The sequence below is a fragment of the Chlorocebus sabaeus genome, chromosome 10 (genome assembly GCF_047675955.1).
Source record: "Chlorocebus sabaeus isolate Y175 chromosome 10, mChlSab1.0.hap1, whole genome shotgun sequence".
Taxonomy (NCBI): Eukaryota; Metazoa; Chordata; class Mammalia; order Primates; family Cercopithecidae; genus Chlorocebus; species Chlorocebus sabaeus.
The window spans coordinates 125,485,180-125,505,762 of NC_132913.1; the positions used below are offsets into that span (position 1 = coordinate 125,485,180).

Below are 20,583 nucleotides of genomic sequence, written 5' to 3' on the forward strand. Positions count from 1 at the left end.
CCACTCCTCCAGGGGCCTGCCTGACGCCGAGGGCGGCCCCTCGTCAATCACACAGGACGCTAATGAGCGCGGGATGAATCTGGGCTCCTAAGAGGATAAGTTGAAATGGATTTTTAAGGCACTTTAAACACATTTAAGAGAGAAAATAAGGAATAGAAGAGACATGATAAGAACAGTGGGGCCTGCGGGCCAGCACACGGTTTGGGGTTGGTAGTGGTTTGCGCGTCTGACCGCCCGGTCTCCCTCACCGCCCGCACTGCAGGCTGCGGGGTCCGACCCGGTCCTTTGCACTCCAGGTGCGGTGCTGGACAGCGGGAGCTCCAGCCACGGAGGCCGCTCCTTCAGGGAAGAATAGCCCGAGCTCCTCCGAGCCCCTAAATCCTGAAGATCATGAAGCGAAACCGGGTTGAACCAGACGCTAAATCCCCAGCCCTCGGGCGCTCGGACTCTAGAGCCAACTCGGAAGCCCCGCCCCTAACGCTACTCGCCAATCAGCGACGGTCGCGAAATCCGTGCCCGCCCCCCGGCCGCGCCCTCTGCCAATGAGCGAGGTCCGAGCGGCCGGTCGCCCAGCCCAGTCCCGACCGGCGCACGCCGCTGTTCGCGTGTCTGGTTCCAATAAAGTTTTTCGCCACTTTGAATTTTTTTTTTAAAGCGCCCGCTGCTGTCTCTGCAGCCGCGGGCGAGAGCGGCCGAGTCCCCGCCCCGCCACTTCCGGTCCCGCCGCCGGGAGCCGGTGCGGCTGTGAGGGGCCGCGTCTCGCAGCAGCCGCCCGGGCCGGGCATGGTGTTGGGCGCCGGACCCGCCTCGCCTGTTTCGGGGAGCCCAGGTGAGGAGCGACCGCGCGGCTCTGCGGCGGGGCGAGGTGCGGAAGCCGGTGCACAGGCTGGCCTGCGGGCCGGGCGGAGGGCGCGGGCGGTGGCGGGGCCGCCTCAGGCCCACCGGGTTCCTCACGCCGGGGGCCGGGCGGGCGCGGGCACCCGGACGCAAGGCCGAGCGGTGTGAATGGGAAGGGACCGCGGGCCGCGGGCAGCGAGCCGGGGGTCGGAGGCGGCGCCAGTGGCCGGGGCGCTGGCCTCGCCCGGCAGTGAGTGACCGCGGCGGCGGCTGGGGACGGCCCGCGCCGAGCACCTAGTGTGAACCAGGCCCTGGGTCGAGCGTGGCACAGACCTGGCCGCGCTCACGCCCCACTCGCGGGATCGGCTGCGTGCCTTGTAGGGAGAAAGCGGGGCGTCCAGCGCCTGGCCAAGGTCACCGGCCCGACGTGGCCGCAGAAAGCGGGACTGGACTCCCGATCGCGGCAGGAGTCACGCTAGGCCGTGAGGAGCGGGGGAGGTGAGGGGAGTGACAACTCGCGCCCCGTCCGTGTACCTGCAGCGGGAAGAGTAAGTCTAGGCACTTACCTACAATTGGGGGCGGCCAGGCTAGTTTGAAAAATTTTTACCACAGCAAAGGAGACGAGGAGGGAAGGGCATCTTGGAGCAGTTAGTGCTGCAGAATCTTGGTTCCAGACCTGGTTCTGCTGGTGTGTCATCTTGGGTGTGTCCTTCCCCTCCCTGGGCTCAGTTTCCTCTTCTGTCACAGGAGATAATTGGGCCCCCCATCCTGCATTCCCGACCGCCTGGAAGTGGGGGCAGGATGGGTTGGAACAGCCAGAGAAAGCTTCTTGGAGGAGGAGACGTTGGAATCTAGGTAGGAATCTTCCCCTTAAGGAAAGGGTAGGATTCGTTTGTGAAGGAAGGAGGGCATTCCAGACCTGGGTATCAGATTGAATAGAAGCTTCTGGAAATGAGCAGGGTGTTATGAAGCAGCAAAGAGGAAATTGGCCTGCCTGGTGCAGAGGAATCCTGGCTGAGGAGTGAGATGAAGGTAAGGGGGAGCATAGAGGTGGGAGAGAGAGAGATTGAGAGAGAGAATCACACCAAGTGTAGTGCTGTCCCCCCACCTGGACATACCTGCCTTTCAGGTAGTAGGCAGTGCAGGAAGAGGCAGGTTTACTGCTGAAAGTAGAAGGGGCTGGGCTCCAAAGATGGTCAGTCAACCAGCGTACTCCTGTGCCAAGCGGGAGGTTCTTGGGCACTGGCATTCTGTGGAAGAGTGGGATATGGACTTTGTTGTGCCCTGATCTGGGCCCCTTTGACCAGGGACGTTGAGTGTCCCCTAGTGACCCGCAGGCCCATCCTTTATGCTTGGATTGAGATGTCTCCATTAGGAAGGAATTGTAAATAAGTAGCCCCTCACCTTGAGCTGACTGGCCCCTGGCGTCCCTGCACAAAGTGACATGGCCTGGTTTTGCCATTGCTTGCAGGGATGCTGAGTAAATATCACTTGATGGCACTAATACATTGCACACAAGATACTCTTCTCTGGGCCGTCAGAAAGCAGGTCCCACCCAGAGGAAGAACCTAACTGGGCCAATTACAACTTGTGGAATTTAGAGACTGAGAATACTGTTCAGAACAGCTGATCTGTTACTGAAATGCTGCCTTAGAGTGTAATTTGCAGGAAAGAGGAAGTTTTGTTTTAAACCAAATCTTCAAGAGTTGAAACATATTGAAGAAGGAAAAGAATTCTGAAGCAACTGCAGGTATTCAGCTAGCCGCTTGACAGTCTGAATACTTATTTTTTGTTAGAATCCTTTGGTATAGATTTACTTTTATAGCTATGGAAACATTCCCAAATTAGGCCTTGGGTTTATCCTTAAAGTGTCATGTGAAAATGATACACATGACAGAAAAATAGATGGTCACTGTATTAGATTTCGTAGAATGTTAGGGAAGTACATTTTTTTATTACTTTCTATGGGAAACAAAACACCAGTGTTAAACATTGTCTTATATCTCGCAAGTCACAAACTTGAAGATAGTAAACCAGCAATCTGACTCTTCCAGTGGAACTGAATATTGGAGCATCTTCTGCCCACAGAGAGGATTTCGTCGTGGCATGATTGGGGGTATAAAAGCATTAAGCGTAGCGTGCGAACTGTAGTGTTACAGAAGAGTTTCTTGGTGGTGAGCCTTTCAGTATGTGAGGGATCAGTCTCCCCAGGCTCCCCTGAGCCTCCTTCAGTGCAGGTTCTCGGGGAGCTGGGTGTGGCCCTGGTGCTTGCTGTTCTATGGGACTCTTCATTCTGGCTTTCCTAGGTTACTGCCTGCTGAACCCATGTTCAAGCATGTTGTGCTTTTATTTTTTACTCTTTGCTTCATTTGCATTCCCAAGGTCAGCCAGAGACCTGGTAGTCCTTGTGTAGGGCATCTGGTGCATCCAGCTGACCCTCAGGTGATGGATGGATGGATGCACGTCTTGGTCCATAATTGGGTGACCCTGATGATGTGGCAGGACTGATGTGATTGAGTCTGCACACGTGGCAGCGGACTTGGCTGGGAAGGGAAACACTGTTCTATGACAAGGAATCCTTGTGAGGGATTTTTGACAAGATCATTCCAGGTAGGGGCTGAAGCAGGAGAGCTTGGCTCTAGATGGTGCTACTGTCTGTGGTAGCTGAAGACCCTACAGGTGTTTGTGACTATTTTCCTGTGAAGTAACTTCATCAGCTGAACCCAGCTGCTTTGCCCTGGGCGAAGCTGTGAAGATGTGCTCTTATGGAGGTCCATCTGAGGAGATGGCACAGTAGCGTAACAATGAATAAACTAATGTTGGCTTATTTTCACGTTTTTGTCAACTTTATTGAGGCATAATTGAAATACACTAAACTGCCCATATTTAAATTGTGTAATTGATTAGTCTGAAACCATGACCACAATCGAGTTAAAAACATGTCCTACTGGGCGTGGTGGCTCACGTCTATAGTCCCAGCACTTTGGGAGGCTGAGGCAGGTGGATTGCTTCAGCTCAGGAGTTCAAGACCAGCCTGGGTAACATGGTGAAGCCCTGTCTCTACAAAAAATTTAAAATTAGCTGGACGTAATGGTACATGCCTGTAATCCTAGCTGCTTTAGGGGGTGGGGGATGCTGAGGTGGGAGGATCTCTTGAACCTAGGAGTTTGAGGCTGCACTGAGCTCGAGTCACGCCACTGCACTCCAGCCTGGGCTACAGAGCAAGACCTGTCTCAAAAAACAAACAAAAAACATTTCTGTCATCCACAAGAGGGGAACTAGTGTGTCTTTGGTGACTGCTTCTAGCAGCTGAGTGGCTTTGGGCAGGCTGCCTTCTGGGCCTCTGTTGTCCTGGGGTCCACATGTTAAAATGGAATGGGAGTGGGAGAAGTCCATTCCAACTTTGCAATTCTAAGAGATTATGACTGTGGAAGTGCAGAGCTGTCTTGGAAGCCTTTAGACCAGTGCTTCTTAAGGGGTTTACGGTATGTGTATGTCCGTGTCCTCTGAGTGGAAAAGACTGTGCAGTTCAGAAGATCGTATTCTACGTATTGTTTTCATTTTTAAAAAATTCTTTAAATTTTTTTATTTTTTGAGATGCAGTTTCACTCTTGTTGCCCAGGCTGGAGTACAATGGCACTATCACTGCAACCTCCACCTCCTGGGTTCAACCTATTCTCCTGCCTCAGCCTCCTGAGTGGCTGGGATTACAGGCACCCGCCACCAGGCCCAGCTGATTTTTTTGGTATTTTTAATAGAGATGGGGTTTCGCCATGTTGGCCAGGCTGGTTTAGAACTCCCGACCTCAGGTGACCCACCCGCCTTGGCCTCCCAAAGTGCTGGGATTACAGGCATGAGCTACCATGCCCGGCCTACACTGTTTTCATGATACAAACAATAGAAAATAAAATCTGACGGCCTTTAGGAGATAGGCAGAAGATGGTGTGAGAAACTGTGTAAGAGACCTGGGTGAAAAATGGTTTCAAATGCCAATGAGGAAAGGAGTATTCTTATTTGACTTTCAGGATCTTAGTCTCAACCTAAAATTTCTGTGCTTATGTCAAGCTTTTCACATGAAATTTTTAGATCATTTTCTGTTGAAATGATCAGAGTGGTATTGAAATAAAATGATATGAAAGCAACAAAGGAAATTGTGGAAGTATTGAACTGGTGACAATTTATCTTATTTTATTTTATTTCTGAGTCTCACTCTGTTGCCAGGCTGGAGTGCAGTGGTACAATCTCAGCTCACTGCAACCTCTGCCTCCCGGGTTCAAGCGATTCTTCTGCCTCAGCCTCCCCAGTAGCTGGGACTACAGGTGTGCGCCACCACGCCCAGCTAATTTTTTGTGTTTTAGTAGAGACGGGGTTTCACCATGTTGGCCAGGATGGTCTCAATCTCCTGACCTCGTGATCCTCCCGCCTCGTTCTCCTGAAGTGCTGGGATTATAGGCGTGAGCCACAGCACCCGGCCCTAGTGACAAATATTTGTCCTCAGTCAAAAGAAGTTCCAGAGACCCTCTCTGACCATGGCAAAGTAAGTAAGAGTTAGGAGGAAGATTAATGTCAGTTTATGTTAGAAATAGAAGGCAGAGTCTAGAGGATAGTTACCCTGTATAGTTAGTGGGATCATAACGTAAGCTGTGGACTTTGAGTTATCATGTGTTGATGTGGGTTCATTAATTGTAACAAATGTACCCTCTGGTGGGAGATGTTGGTAATAGGGGAGGATGTCCATGTGTTGGGGCAGCGGGCATATGGGGAATCTCTGTACCTTCCTCTTAATTTTACTGTGTACTTAAAACTACCCTTAAAAAATAAAATCTTAAGCAAATTGTGGCATTTCTTCAACTGTCTCCCAGGCAGCAAGTGGCGTCACCTGTGTTTGGTCTTTGTTGTCCCTCCCAGTGAGCTTGCAGCAGGGGAACCTGCAACACAGATGGGGTGGAAGCCACCAATGAACATAATCTACTTGGGGACATTAATTTTAATTCAGTCTTGATGTTGAAATTGCCAAAAAATATAAATAAAACACAAACATAAGTAAATGCAACACAGCATGAATAAATGAGAAGATGCTTGTTAAGGCTCTAGTCACACCTTTATTAAAGGAGGAAGGAGAGCAAAGAGTGGTGCTGCTCTTCCACTAGAGGCTGTGCTGCTTCAGTTGGTGATGGGCCAGACCCTGGGACCATACCATGTGTGTGCATGATCCCCTGCAGCAGGGCAGGGCAGACTTACTAGTGGACAGTAATGGACCCATGTGGAACCCGTTGGTGAGGACATGCTGGTTGAGAAGCTGTGGAGGCACCCTAGACGTTGTGTTCCACGGGAGCTTCGTCACAACCACATCCCAGGGCCTAGCACCTAGTGGATAACCAGTGAGTGTGAAATGCATGACTTTTTAATTTTAATTTTTTTTTTTTTTTTTTTTTGAGACAGGGTCTCGCTCTGTCACCCAGGCCGGAGTGCAGTAGCACAATCACAGCTCACTGCATCCCCAACCTCCCAGGCTCAAGGGATCCTCCCACCTCAGCTTCCCGAGTAGCTGGGACTACAGGCGCATGCCACCCCCTGGCTAATTTTCTTGTATTTTTTGTAGAGAGAGGGTTTTTGCCATATTGCCCAGGCTGGTCTTGAGTTCTTAGGCTCAAGTGGTCCTCCTACCTTGGCCTCCCAAGGTGCTGGGATTGTATTTGTGAGCCACCGCGCCCAGCCATGACTCTCTTTTTAAAAAACTGTTAATTCATGGCTGGGCACGGTGGCTCATGCCTGTAATCCCAGCACTTTGGGAGGCCAAGGCGGGCGGATCACATGAGGTCAGGAGTTTGAGACCAACCTCAACATGGAGAAACCCTGTTTCTGCTAAAAATACAAAATTAGCCAGGCATGGTGCTGCATGCCTGTAATCCCAGCTACTCAGGAGGCTGAGGCAGGAGAATTGCTTGAACCTGGGAGGCGGAGGTTTTGGTGAGCTGAGATCGCGCCATTGCACTCCAGCCTGGGCAACAAGAGCAAAACTCCGTCTCAAGAAATAAAAAATAAAAAATAAAAATAAATAAAGTCAATTCATAATTTTAAAAGTTAGGCTTATAGAGGATGATGTAGAGCTTTTCAAATGTATTATGAAGGAATCCAATCTTATTAATGTGTGCAAATTTTTTCCATAACTAAATTATGGGAAAAAATCAAAATGCAAAAGCACCTGTACATTTTCCTCAATGTCTAATTAGTCTCTGGAGACCTGGTCCTTAACCTTGCTTTCATTGCTGTCTTTCAGGGTAAAGGCAGCAGTAATGCTAACGCTAGCAAGCAAACTGAAGCGTGACGATGGTCTCAAAGGGTCCCGGACGGCAGCCACAGCGTCCGACTCAACTCGGAGGGTTTCTGTGAGAGACAAATTGCTTGTTAAAGGTAATGATCATTCGTGTGAACTGTTTTTGTATCCTGTAACAAAAGGAAGTTTGACTGGAGAGTCTTTGGGGATATAAAGCAACCCACTGCTGAATAGAAATACCTGTTTAAAAAGATTTTAAAATATAATTGCTTGTCTCTTATAGTGGAAGGACATTGTACCATGCAGATGATATGAGCACACTGTTGCAGGGAGATGGTATGGGATGTTCTTTGTCACGTCTGCCAAAATGCTAGCAGAAAGAATAAAGTGCTGAGAGTCGGCAAGGCCTAAGACTGGTTTCAGAGCTGCCATTATCTTCCTTTCTTTCTGATTCTCAGCGCCATAGTTTCTGCTCTGTAAAGGGGAAGGAGTCAAATTTTGTAATCTCTTAGGATCTTTTCCTGTTTTATTCAGGTCAAAGCCTACGGCAAGTCTTGTGAAAAATTAGGTCTCTTCACGGAGTTAATAACATGTAGTATTCTACAGTTTTAGTTGACTTCTGCTATCCATGTTGGTGAGGAGAAACTTTATCCTGGAGAAGGGTTGGTAAAATGTGTGAGAGTATGTGTGCATGCAAATATGCATTCATTTGTTTGTTTGAGCGTAAATTTTGCATTTATTCATTTAGCAAACTCAACATTTTCAAGTGCTTTGAAGTCGGTTTCTTGGGGGTCATAAGACCTATGAAAGATGAAGAAACAGTTGCAGCCTTTAAGGAGATTATAATTTGCTTAATTATAAAAAGGTTAGCTTTGTATTTTATTTATTTATTTTTTTTGAGACAGAGTCTCACTCTCACCCAGGCTGGAGTGCGGTGGAGCAATCTTGGCTCACTGCAACCTCCACCTCCGGGGTTCAAGCAATTCTCCTGCCTCAGCCTCCTAAGTAGCTGAGATTACAGGCACCCACCACCACGCCCAGCTAATTTTTTTTTTTTTTTTTTTTTTTTTTTTTTTTTTTTTGTGACGGAGTCTTGCTCTGTAGCCCGGGCTGGACTGCAGTGGCCGGATCTCAGCTCACTGCAAGCTCCGCCTCCCGGGTTTACGCCATTCTCCTGCCTCAGCCTCCGGAGTAGCTGGGACTACAGGCGCCCGCCACCTCGCCCGGCTTAGTTTTTTGTATTTTTAGTAGAGACGGGGTTTCACCGTGTTAGCCAGGATGGTCTCGATCTCCTGACCTCGTGATCTGCCCGTCTCGGCCTCCCAAAGTGCTGGGATTACAGGCTTGAGCCACCGCGCCCGGCTTTTTTTTTTTTTTTAAACAGAATTTTGCTCTTGTTGTCCAGGCTGGAGTGCAGTGGCGCGATCTCAGCTCACCACAACCTCTGCCTCCCAGATTCAAGCAATTCTGCCTCAGCCTCAAGTAGCTGGGATTACAGGCATGCGCTACTGCGCCTGGCTAATTTTGTATTTTTAGTAAAGACGGGGTTTCTCCATGTTGGTCAGGCTGGTCTTGAACTCCCGACCTCAGGTGATTTGCTCGCCTTGGCCTCCCAAAGTGCTAGGATTACAAGCGTGAGCCCCTGCGCCTGGCCAAAGTTTTGTATTCTTTTTTTTTTTTTTTTTGAGATGGAGTCTCTCTCTGTCGCCCAGACTGGAGTATAGTGGTGCAATCTTGGCTCACTGCAACCTCTGCCCCCGGGGTTCAAGTGATTCTCCTGCCTCAGCCTCCCTGGTAGCTGGGATTACAGGCGCCCGCCACCACACCCAGCTAATTTTTTGTATTTTTAGTAGAGATGAGGTTTTGCCAAGTTGGCCAGGCTGGTCTCAAACTCCTGACCTCAGGTGATCTGCCTGCCTCGGCCTCCCAAAGTGCTAGGATTACAAGCATGAGCCACCGTGCCTGGCCATTTTTGTATGCTTAATAGAGATGGGGTTTCACCATGTTAGCCAGGCTAGTCTCAAACTCCTGACCTCAGGTGATCCACCTGCCTCGGCCTCCCAAAGTGCTAGGATTACAAGCCTGAGCCACCGTGCCCAGCCATTAATAGAGACGAGGTTTTACCATGTTAGCCAGGCTAGTCTCAAACTCCTGACCTCAGGTGATCCACCTGCTTTGGCTTCCCAAAGTGCTGGGATTACAGACGTGAGCCACTGTGCCCAGCTTTACTTTATAACAAGTGTTTACATATCTTTAAAATTTTTTTTTTTTTTTTTTTGAGACAGAGTCTTACTCTGTCACCAGGCTGGAGTACAGTGGCACAATCATGGCTCACTGCAGCCTCAACCTCCTGGGCTCAGATGATCTTGTCACCTCAGCCTCCTGAGTAGCTGGGACTACAGGCATGCCCCACCATGCCCAGCTAATTTTTTTATTTTTTATTTTTATTTTTTTGTAGAGACGGAGTTTCATTATGTTTCCCAGGCTGGAGAAGTGTTTACATTTCCTACATATAGAGCAGCTAGAAAGCAAATGGTTGATTAGTGTATTTGCACTCCCTGTTTTCATGTTGTATTAGGTTGAAAACATGGAGATTACAGGCATTTACATGTCCTGAAGGAATCTAAAAGCAGAAGAGCTGCTGTATATAAATGTGCTGTGCTTGGCCTTCCCAGACACAAATCACTGTTAAACTGGGGTAGGAATGAGAAGTGTGAGGGCACAGTGGCACGATATCAGCCCACTGCAACTTTCACCTCCCGGATTCAAGCGATTCTCATGCCTCAGCCACCTGAGTAGCTGGAATTACAGGCATGCGTCACCACGCCCAGCTAATTTTTTTATGTTTAGTAGAGACAGGGTTTCAACATGTTGGCCAGGCTGGTCTCAAACTCCTGACCTCAAGTGATTGCCTGCCTCAGCCTCCCAAAGTGCTGGGGTAACAGGCATGAGCCACTGTTCCTGGCCTGTACTCTTTTTCTTATTCTCCCTCTGCCCCTGAGTTTGGACTTAGTTTTGGATTATCCAGCCTGTTGGATGATTGGTTGAAAGTGGAGTGAGAATGGTATTTCACATTTTGGCCTTACCTACTAAGCCTGTATTCAGTGTCCATTGTGCTGGAGGCTTTACCCTAAGAGGCCCAGAGGGTGGGGCAAGAGCTGGAGCACCTTACTTGGGTGTGCCTGATAGGACTTGAATGTCTTCTCAGATTCTGGGCTCCATTTGCAGCATAAGCCAGGAAAATGGTGTGTTGTTGCCGTACTTGGAGTAGACAGTGAGTGCTTTGGTAACTAAGGAGTTGCAGCGAGGAGGGCCTGGATGTTAGCTGAGGAGGAGTGGTTAGAAGCTGACAAATGGACTGTCCCATCTTCTTTACCCAATCATCATCATGGTTAATAGTAGCTAATAGTAGCTTTTGTATACTGAGCACTTCGGGCCAGGCCCTCTGTTGGGCACCTTCTTAGTTCATTTGTGCTGCTGTAACAAAATGCCACAAATTGGGTAATTTATAAACAATAAAGGTTTACTTCTCACAGTTTTGGAGGCTGGGAAGTCCAGGATCCTAGTAGGATTGGTATCTGGTACAGGTAGTACTCTGCTTCAAAGATAGCACCTTGTTGCTGTGTCTTCACATGGCAGAAGAGATGGAAGGGCAAAAAGGGCCTAAGCTAGTTTCCTCCTGCCCTTTTATAAGGCACTAATCCATTCATAAGGCAGAGCCCTGGTGACCATCACTTCCCTAGAGGCCCCACCTCTTAATACTACCACAGTGGGGATTGAGCTTCAACATGAATTTCCCCATTCGAGCCATAGTAGGCACTTAATGGGGGTAATTCTTGTTTGACTTTTCAAAGCCTTGCCAGAAGAATGCTTCATTCTACCCATGAACTGCTGAGACTCAGGTTAAGAAACTTGCCCAGTTTGTGGCTTTATTGCAGCAAGACAGCCAGACCCACATACTGGGGTAGGACAGGCTCCGGGGGAGCAGATGCAACCAGCAGAAACCAAAGTAGCAGAAGAGAAGTGCAAGTCCACAGAAAAGAGAGTTCAAAGAGGCTCTGCGTCTCCATGTCTCCTGCCCTGCTCAGGAACTCACCCTGGAGCTCTCTGCTGGCTCCAGGGCCTGACAGAGCCCACTAAGACCCACCAACCTGGGCTCCCCTCCAGCTCCAAGGAAGGAAGTATCTTTGTCTGGGTTGACAGGGCCCAGCTGAGGTTCTTTGACTTTGTGTGACCCATCAAGAACAAGAACGGTCTCACAAGAAAGGTGCAGAGCCAACTCTTGAGGCCACCATTTCCATCCTCCCCAGGCACTGGTGGCGATTAAGTTTCAGAGTCCAAAGCACTGGCCATAAATGGCAGTAGAACTCAGTGTAACCTCCCCTCTCATGGCCTTTCCCTCCACCTGCCTCAGGGGCTGCAGGCCAGGCTGAGTGGTGAGTAGTTTGGGCTTGTGGTGGAGGTTGGGTAGAGAAGGGTGTGCCTGATCTGAGAGAGGTGGCTGTACACACAGAGTGCAGCAAGAGTGCCTGACGGTTCATGCTTGTGGGCTCCGCACCTAGAGTGCTCCTTTGTTTAGCTCGCCCTGTGGGTGGCTTGTTGACCCTGGTGGCAGTCTGGCCTTCTGTCCCCTGGGGAGTTGTGGCAGAAGTGGTGCTATGGAAGCTGGCGGAGTCTGTGGCTGTTGGAGGGCATGGCAAGGCACTTTGAGGGCTGATAAAGTGAGAATCCTTTCCAGGTGAAATCCAAGCTCCCTTTGAGAAAAGTGGGGTGTTGGAGTTCAGAAAGATTACTATAGTCAGAACTGTCATCTGGTACTGTGGCTTGTGTAAGGGTGTTATTCACGAGCATCCATAGGTGGCAGAAAATTGTGTCAATATGTCTTTGGGACTTTATGCCATAGGCTAGGTTTCCTGAAGAGGAGGTAGAGAGTTTGTCATGCAGGATCCTTACTAAGGGATACTTTTGGGACAACACCTGTGGGGTAGGCGCGGGAAGCAAGAGTGGGCAGAGGGAGACTCAAGTGGCAAGGAAGGCCCCATGATAGCCTCTGCTTTGGAACAAGAGCAAAAGCAACAGCACAGCCCTTCAGAGCCGTCTCCAGTCTGGTGAGATAGTCAGGTCTTCCTGCTCTGCACCCATCAGTCGTTAGATGAGGGTTGCCTGGGACGGGTGTCATGTGGAGTGCAGGTCTGTGCAGCCACCAAATCCCTGAAAGGGCTGATTGCTGAAGCCTGCCTGCCCACAGCGCTCACTGAGGGGATCTGGGTGCTGCTGTGTCACAGCACCTGGCTCATTACCTTGCTTGCCTGTGATGTGGGCTCTGGTGTGGTGCAGATGGCAGTAGGGCTGAGCTTGTGGGAGGCAGGAGCTTGTCCCTGGCAGGGGAGGGCCAATGGTATCTGCACAACAGAGGCCTCTTCTTTTTCTTGGAAGTGTGAGCCTGGGTCTGAACAGTGATGGGAGGCCAGAGTCAGCTGTCCTGGCTCGATTCCAGGTCTCTAGAAACATGTGGCTTTGGAGTGGCTGGCCATGGGGAGGCCTCCAGATGCCCACAAGGGCTCCCCCTCAGCCACACCCATATTTCCTCAGCATCCTCAGTCCAGTTCTGAGGGCACCTTCCAGTCTGGTGCGGAGTGATGCTTGTAGCTGCATTACCTGGAGGGTGTGGAACGATGAGTGTTTTGGGCTGCTGTCTGTCCTGACTCCAGAAGCTGGGGTCACTGAGGAGAGAGAGTCAGATCTGCATTTGAGCTGGCCCTGACTTGGGTCCAGGCCTGACTGGAGGGCTGGCCATTGTCAGTGTTGTCGGCATTCCCTGTGAACCTGTGTGTGACTGAGTCCATCAGGGTCTGAGTCCATGGTGCTCCCTATCCCCCAAACACCCCTCAGGGCAGAATTAATTACTTTCTTGTCTGTCTGAAGTTTGGCACTGTTTCCATCTAATAGCCGAATGCCTGTCTGTCTCCCTGTTCTTTCACTTGTTCACCCAACACGCATCATAGTTTCAGCATACAGTTAGTGACCCCCAAAGACCTCAAGGGGCTCCAGGAGGTCTGACAGGACCCTTTGCCTGTGTCAGTCTTTGTTAAATATGGGGATTTGGAATTGAGCCATTTCAGGGTCAAGTCTGGAGTTAGGGGAGCTAAACAGGGTTGATTCTGTGTGTACCCCTTGTCCCAGTCAGCCCCTGAGTCCCAGGTGGTTTCTGACCTTCTCTTGTTTTGGCTGATAGGGGCTGGGGCTGGGACCACTGCAGAGTGGGAGGGTCTGGCTGCCCATCTACCTGAGCTTCCCAGTGTCTAGGGGTACAGGGGTCTCCCTCTGTGAGGGCATCTGTGTCTGCCTGAGCAGCAGTCCAGTCACAGGTGGGACCCCTCACCTTCCTGTATGAGGTCTTCCACATGTCCCCATTTCAGTGTTGGGGGAGAAAGAGAAGCATTTACTATTTTCTGGAACCGCTGTCTCCAGCGTGTCCTGGCACGGAACTCTAGCAGGGCGGGCTCAGGGTGTGGCATGCCACATTGTCAGGGTAGTCACAGCATTTAGCAGTGTGTGCAGCTGGGAGGTTCTGTGCTACAATACATATTTTAAAAACTAGAGCAGTGGCCCAAGGGGAGGAATCCAGCTAGTGTGGATGTAAGGCAGTTGGCCACAGGCTGACCTTTACATGCTTTGTTGGAGGGTTAAATGCCAGTGGAGCTGCCCCGGGAAACTCGGCAGCCCCTCAGGTGTACACATAGCCCAGTGGGCAGGGAGGACCCTATGGAAACATAGGTGAGGGCTGAAGTTGACATCATCTGCATTTGTGTTCAAAGTCAGTGGTAGGAGGCCTGTGGGCTCCATTCTTAGTGATACCAGACTCTGCTACAGGGGCTGTGACTGCTTTTCAGGATTACAGCCTTGCTCCTCTGGAGCATGGAGGGGACCATGAGCACTGTGGGCCTGCACTCTGTAGTGAGGCCTCAGCCGTGGTGGTGCTCTCTCTGGAGGGGCTGAAACCCTGTGTGTGAGTCGTCTCCCAGATGTGAGGCATGCAGAAAAGGTGGATTTAAGGATTTTAATGCATAGAGGCAGTGGGAAGCTAAGAAATAAAGTTCTAGTTCTAGAAATCTGAGGCGGTGATTCAGGTTTAAGGAAGTAATCAGGTCACCTGGAAAATGGCAGCTGTCTCTACCTAGGTTGAAGGGCTTGGCAGTTCTGACTGGTGTTGTCTGATGGGGCTTGGAGCTGCTTTTGCCAAGAGTCATCTGCCTGCGTGACCAGCCTTTTGTCTTTGTCAGCTTGGGCTGCTGTAACAAAGGACCATAGATGGTTTGGCCTAAACAATAGGCATGTGTTTCCCTTCTGGAGGCTGGAAGGCCACAATCAAGTTCCTGGTGAGGGCTCTCTTCCTGACTTGCAGATGGCCTCTTCCTGGCTGTGTCTTCACATGGAGGAGAGAAGGGGAGCTCTGGTCCCTCTTTGTTTTTTTTTTTTTTAAATAATGGCATGAATCCCATCACAAGGCCTTCACCTCCATGACCTGATCTACACCTAATTACCTCCAAATACTATCACATTGGGGGTTAGGGCTTCAGCATGAATTTGGGGGTGGAGCATAAATTCCGTTCCACAGCGCCTCTGGAATGCCTCCTCAGTTCCCAGCTATGTGAAGAGAAACATTCTTGGGTCTTAGAGGAAACTCACAGCAGGGGCACTGCCACCCTGTAGGCAAGTATGCTTATGTGTCCCCCTTTTCCCGAGCACCCCATGTGTGCCCAGCCACAGTGCCAGCTACTGAGCTCATAGGGTTGGGGCAGGTTACATGGCCCCTGCCCACAGGTGTGCACGGTCAGGGAGCAGGTGGCAAGGAGCCAGCAGGAGCCCAGTGTTGTAAGGGTCAGGGCAGGAGGTGAGTACGTGCTGTGCAGGGGCCTTTGTGGTGATCAGGTGGATTTTGCAATCTGATATTTCAGTGTAGTCATGCTTCAAATGGGTCCTGTGGTTTGATCTTTAGTTAGAAAGGAAAAGAGTCTAATTTATCAGAAGGAAGTTATGCAGCCACAGAATTGTGCAAGGTGTCAGCCAGGTGCCTCCCAGAAATGCCAGGCCACTGAGTGGTAGACGTGTTAGCATCTTGGGATGGGCAAGACTTGAGCAATTTTAAAAGTATCTTCATTTCTCATTACCTTGTAGGTGGGTGGCGTTCTTCAGGTGGTGAGGGTGTGCAGAGAAGGGCCGCTGCTTTGCCCAGAGGCTGCCAAGCTTTGCTTATAGTCTTACTGTACCTTGACTCTAAGGTGATAACTGTTGATGTTAGTGAATTCTAATTTGCCCTCATTGGAAGTGTGGCAAAACTTCTTGTCATTTGTGACAGCTCCCTGAGAGGAGCACTGTGGGAGTGTGCCTGGCTTACTTTATATTCTGCCCCGGTGGAACTAAAATGCCAAGCATCTGTATTGAAATCCTCTGCCCCAGGATTGTAGTCCTTGCTTGCACTGTCTCTAGGAGCAGAAGCCTGCAGGGACTCTGACTGTGGTAGGGTCATTGGTAGGCTGGGTCCAAGAGCTCCCTCAGCCTGCCCTCCTTCTGTGACTGAATTGCACCAAACGTGCAAATGTGAGCCTGATGCTCATCTTGGAATTTGATTTTTTTTTTTTTTTTTTTTTTTTTTTTTTTGGAGACAGAGCCTTACTCTGTCGCCCAGGCTGGGGTGCAGCGGCACAATCTCAGCACACTGTCACCTCTGCCTCTCTGGCTCAAGTGATCCTCCCACTTCAGCCTCCTGAGTAGCTGGTACTACAGATGCATGCCACCACACCTGGCTAACTTTTGTATCTTTTGTAGGGACAAGGTTTCACCATGTTGCCCAGGCTGGTCTCAAACTCCTGAGCTCATGCAATCTGGCCTCCTCGGCCTCCCAAAGTGCTGGCATTATAGGCATGAGCCACTGCGCCCAGCACTGGGAGAGAATTTTAAAAATTCAGAGACCTAAGTTCTACCTGAAACTCTTGATATAATTGGTCAAAGTTAGGGATGGGGCATTAGGATTTTTAAAAGCTCAGCAGGTACTAGATTGTGGTGATGGATACATAGCTCCAAAATTTACAACAATTCACTGAATCATTTACTTAAAATGGGTCTATTTTACAGTATGTAAATTGGTCCCTGACAAAGTTGTCAAATGTCAAACCAGCAAAACACTCCCCAAATGACGAATGTGCAGCCAGGGCTTCCGTTCCTTTCTTCATCAGGTGTTGTCTGGCATCTTTCTGGCTGTCACTCTGCTAGCTCCTGAGTGCCTCTTGCTCCCGCACCCCTATCCCCATAGGAGAAGGGGCCTGGTTCTGTTGCCCATTTCTTCCCACTCCTCTGTCCTACCACATCACAGTGTTTAGCACTGGTCAGTGGCCTCACTCCTCATTGTCCCTCTGTGTCCAGACCTCGCCTCTTCCCTTGTCACTAGACTGTCCTCTTGAACCTTTTGCTTCTGTCATGCTGGCCCCTCTGCTTGCAATCCACAGTCACTTACCATGCCATCTGGACACATTTCTAAATTCCCTTAGGAAAAGCTGGGTGACAGGAGTTATGACTCTCTACTGAGGTGGCTTGGGCCACTGCCACAGAGTCATACCAGGGAAATCTGGATTCCAGTGGCCAGCATCAGTCTCTCAAAAGAAGGGCCCTAAAGAACAGTTTCTTGTAAATTCTAATCAACAAAATATAAATAATACAGAATAAAATATGTTAGTATTTGCTTTAAGATCAGGTTTAATTATATAGGTAACCCTTATTTAAAAGTGATCACTATGAACAACTCATTTGCTCTTCACCTGTGTAGGTCACACCTGTCAGATGTGACCAGCGTTGGGTGGTGTGGTCCGAGGCTCTGTTGTCTTCCTCTACCCTCTGCCCTTCCCACACATTGCTCTAAGGAAGGACAAAATCTGGCCCATTGGAAAGGCAGCTATGTATCAGTGTGGACATGAGAAGAATAATGGTGAACCTTTCCTAGGATCACCATCATTATATTTTGTTAATATACGTATATATTTTAAGTTTTTGTAGCGACAGTCTCACTATATTACCCAAGCTGGTTTGAAACTCCTGACTTCAAGTGATCCTCCTGCCTTAGCCTCCCAGAGTGCTGATATTATAGATGTGAGCCACCGCACACAGTCAAGGGAATATTTTTTAATGTAGGGGCCACTACATAAGACTGCCAGGAAGATAGACTCCCAGGATTGTATTTAGTCACAGAACTTGCTCAATTTCTTTTCTTTTTCTTTTTTTTTTTTTTTTTTGAGACGGAGTCTCACTCTGTCGCCCAGGCTGGAGTGCAGTGGCGCGATCTCGGCTCACTGCAAGCTCTGCCTTCCGGGTTCACACCATTCTCCTGCCTCAGCCTCCCAAGTAACTGGGACTACAGGTGCCCGCCACCACGCCTGGCTAATTTTTTGTATTTTTAGTAGAGACAGGGTTTCACCGTGTTAGCCAGGATGGTCTCTATCTCCTGACTTCATGGTCTGCTTGCCTCGGCCTCCTAAAGTGCTGGGATTACAGTCGTGAGCCACCGCGCCCTGCCAGAACTTGCTCTATTTCTAATCATGGCCAGTGGGTGATGAACTTTTTCTCCTCTTCTCCCCATACTCAGCTTCGCCGAAGAGATCTGCCCTTTTTCTCAGTGTGAGAAGGCTTGCCCTGGCCAGAACATGTCCTGGCCCTGAGAGGGAGCTACTGTGGGTGGGCCTCTCCCTTTCTCTAGCTCCTCCATTGTCTTCACCTTTGGTGCCCCTTCCACATACCTGGGCCCTAGAACGAGTGCATTTAATGGGCCACTTGCCTCTATACAGGTGCTTAGTTGTTGCATATAAATAGCTGAGATCAGAGGCCTGCAGGTCTCCTGAACCCCCAGCCTTGGAGTAGAGCCCTCAGCCAGCCTTCTCACTCCTCCACTCAGTGGTCAGCTTTGCAAGCATTCTGGCCTCCGTTACCCCTTCCCCTTGCTGCCTTTCCCCACTTCACTTCTTGAAGGAATTGTTGTGCTGCAGCTATGTTGACCACACATTTGGTTCTTCACTTCATACTCTGGGTTCCATCTCTCTTCCTGCTTTCCTGCTATTTTGAATGCCAGTCAGCAAGGTCTGATGCACTTCCGACGGCCTTTTCCCTTGGACGCCCTGTGCTTTCACTGAATCACCACGTTCCTGATGGCTCTTCTGCTTTTCGGCATGTTTCTCATCTGTCACTTCCACCGTTCCTTGGCCATTGCTTTCTCCAAGGTTCTTTTTTCTCCCTTTTGTTGACCTTACCCAGTCTCATGATGACAGGTGGCATCACTTTGCAGGTACCCCTCACCTTTGCCCTTTTTGTGCCCCCAGCCTTGTTCTCCTCCTCTTCCTCCCCCTCCCATGCTACTCTTCTTCCTCCCCCTCCCCTACTCCTTCTCTTTGTCTCTAGTGGCTTTCTGGCACTCCCACATCCCAGCTCATCACCCCTGGGTGCCATCTTTGACACCCTCCACCCGCTTACAGTTGCCAGAACCTCTCCATTCTGTTTGCTCTGAATTTCCCCAAGCTTTTCTGCCTTTGCCAGGTGCTTGCTGCCCATCTCTTAGGTCATCTGGCCTGCACTTTGCCCTTTCTAAGGTTGTCCTCTTTAGGCAAGGTTAGAAACTTCTGTTCAGAAATCTCCAATAGCTCTCTCCACGCTCCTGTTTCTATCTTTCTACTTTGTTTCCCAGTGCTCTCCTGTTATTTTGGGACCTTTCTTCTGGCCACACTGGATGCTGTCTGGTTTCTGTGCTTTTCCATGCGCTGTGCTTTCGCACATTGCTAATTTGTCGGCTTGGAATACTCCTCTCTTCCCCTAACTCTGCAGGACTAAATTTTATTTACTTGCCAAAGCCCAACCCAGAAACCTCCTCCTTCCTTAGTTCCCACAGCTGGAGAGAATCTCCCTGGCCCAAAGACCCCAGAGCACACTACTTTCTGTCTGAGGCACAGAGGACTTTGCCAGGTCAGTTATTTCAGAGTGTACCCTTCCCCATGCCCTGCTAAACTGCAGGTTTTTATTTTTAATTAATTAGTTGTTTATTATAAATATTTAAGGTATACAAGAAGACTTTTTTTTTTTTTTTTTTTTTTTGAGGTGATCTCACTTTGTTACCCAGGCTGGAGCACAGTGGGGCGATGATTGCTCATTATAACGTCAAACCCGTGGATTCAAGTGATCTTCCCACCTCAAACTCCTGAGTCGTTGGGACTACAGGCATGCGCCACCATGCCTCACTCTTTGTTTGTTTTTTTGTTTTAAGAGGTTAGGAGGTTGTGGAAAAAGGCTAAAAAAAAAAAAAAAGAGAGAGAGACAGAGATCGTGGTCTCACTGTGTTGCCTAGGCTGGTCTCAAACTCCTGGCCTGAAGCAATCCTCCTGCCTCGGCCTCCGAAATCACTGGGATTACAGGCATTAGCCACAGTGCCTGCTCCAGTATGTTGCTTTGATAAACATAGTAGGTTGTTTACTACAGTCAAGTGAATTAATATATTCATCTTCTCATATAGTTTACCTTTTTAAAAATGATAACACCTGAATCTACTCCGTTGACAAATTTCCTGCATTTAAAACAATATTATGAACTATAGTCATCATGCTGTACTTCAGGTCTCTAGACTTATTCATCCTACATAACTATAACTTTGTATCCCCCCATTCTGCCCCCTTCCCTGCTCCCATGCCCTAGTCAACACCGTTTTCTGTTTCTTCATTTTGACTTTAGAGTCTACATATACGTAAGATCATGTAGTATTTGTCTTTGTATGTCTGGCTTATTTTATGTATCATAATGTCTAGATTTACCCATGTTGTTGCAAATGGCAGGATCCCTTTTTAAAGGCTGAACAGTGTTCCAACATATATACAGTGTATACCACAATTTCTTTATCCAGTTGTCAGTGACACTTAGGTTATTTCAATATTTTGCCTATTGTGAATAATGCTCCAATGAACATGGAAGCGCAGATATCTGTTCGACACACTGATTTTGTTTTCTTTGGGTAGATAACCAGAGTGGGATTGCTGGGTGATATGGTAGTTCTATTTTTAATTTTTTGAGGAACTTCCATACTGTTTTCCATAATGGCTATACCAAGTGTACAGTCCTGCTATCAGTATACAACGGTTCCCTTTTTTCCACCTTCTTGCCAACATTTATCGCTGTTTTTGATAGTAGCCATTCTAACAGGTGTGAGGTGATTTCTCATGATTTTGATTTGTATTTCCCTGATGTTCAGTGATGTTGAGCACCTTTGCATATATCTGTTGGCCATTTTTATTTCTTCTTTGGAGATGTGTCTATTCATGCTTTTTGCCCGTTTAAAAAAATTTTTTTTTTTTTTGCTATTGAGTTGTGTGATTTCCTTATGTATTTTAGATATTAATCTCATTGAATATATGATTTGTAAATATTTTCTCCCAATTCATAGACTA

At 48.9% G+C, this 20,583-nt stretch overlaps 1 protein-coding gene across 6 annotated transcripts in view; it reads left to right on the forward strand.

Annotated features, from left to right (window-relative positions):
* Positions 1 to 682: 682 nt before the first annotated feature.
* The window catches only part of UBE2F (ubiquitin conjugating enzyme E2 F (putative)), a 74,351-nt gene continuing 54,450 nt past the window's right edge, over positions 683 to 20,583 (forward strand). For 4 of the 6 annotated variants that reach the window (XM_007966821.3, XM_073020192.1, XM_073020191.1 and 1 more), the window contains exons 1-2: positions 686 to 829; positions 7,118 to 7,251. In XM_007966821.3, coding sequence (XP_007965012.1) covers positions 7,134 to 7,251 — 118 coding nt within the window. In that variant the 5' untranslated portion in view covers positions 686 to 829; positions 7,118 to 7,133. Of the gene's footprint in view, positions 866 to 1,584; positions 1,693 to 7,117; positions 7,252 to 20,583 lie in introns of all 6 variants that reach the window. The other 2 variants (XM_073020189.1, XM_073020190.1) reach the window with 2 other exon arrangements.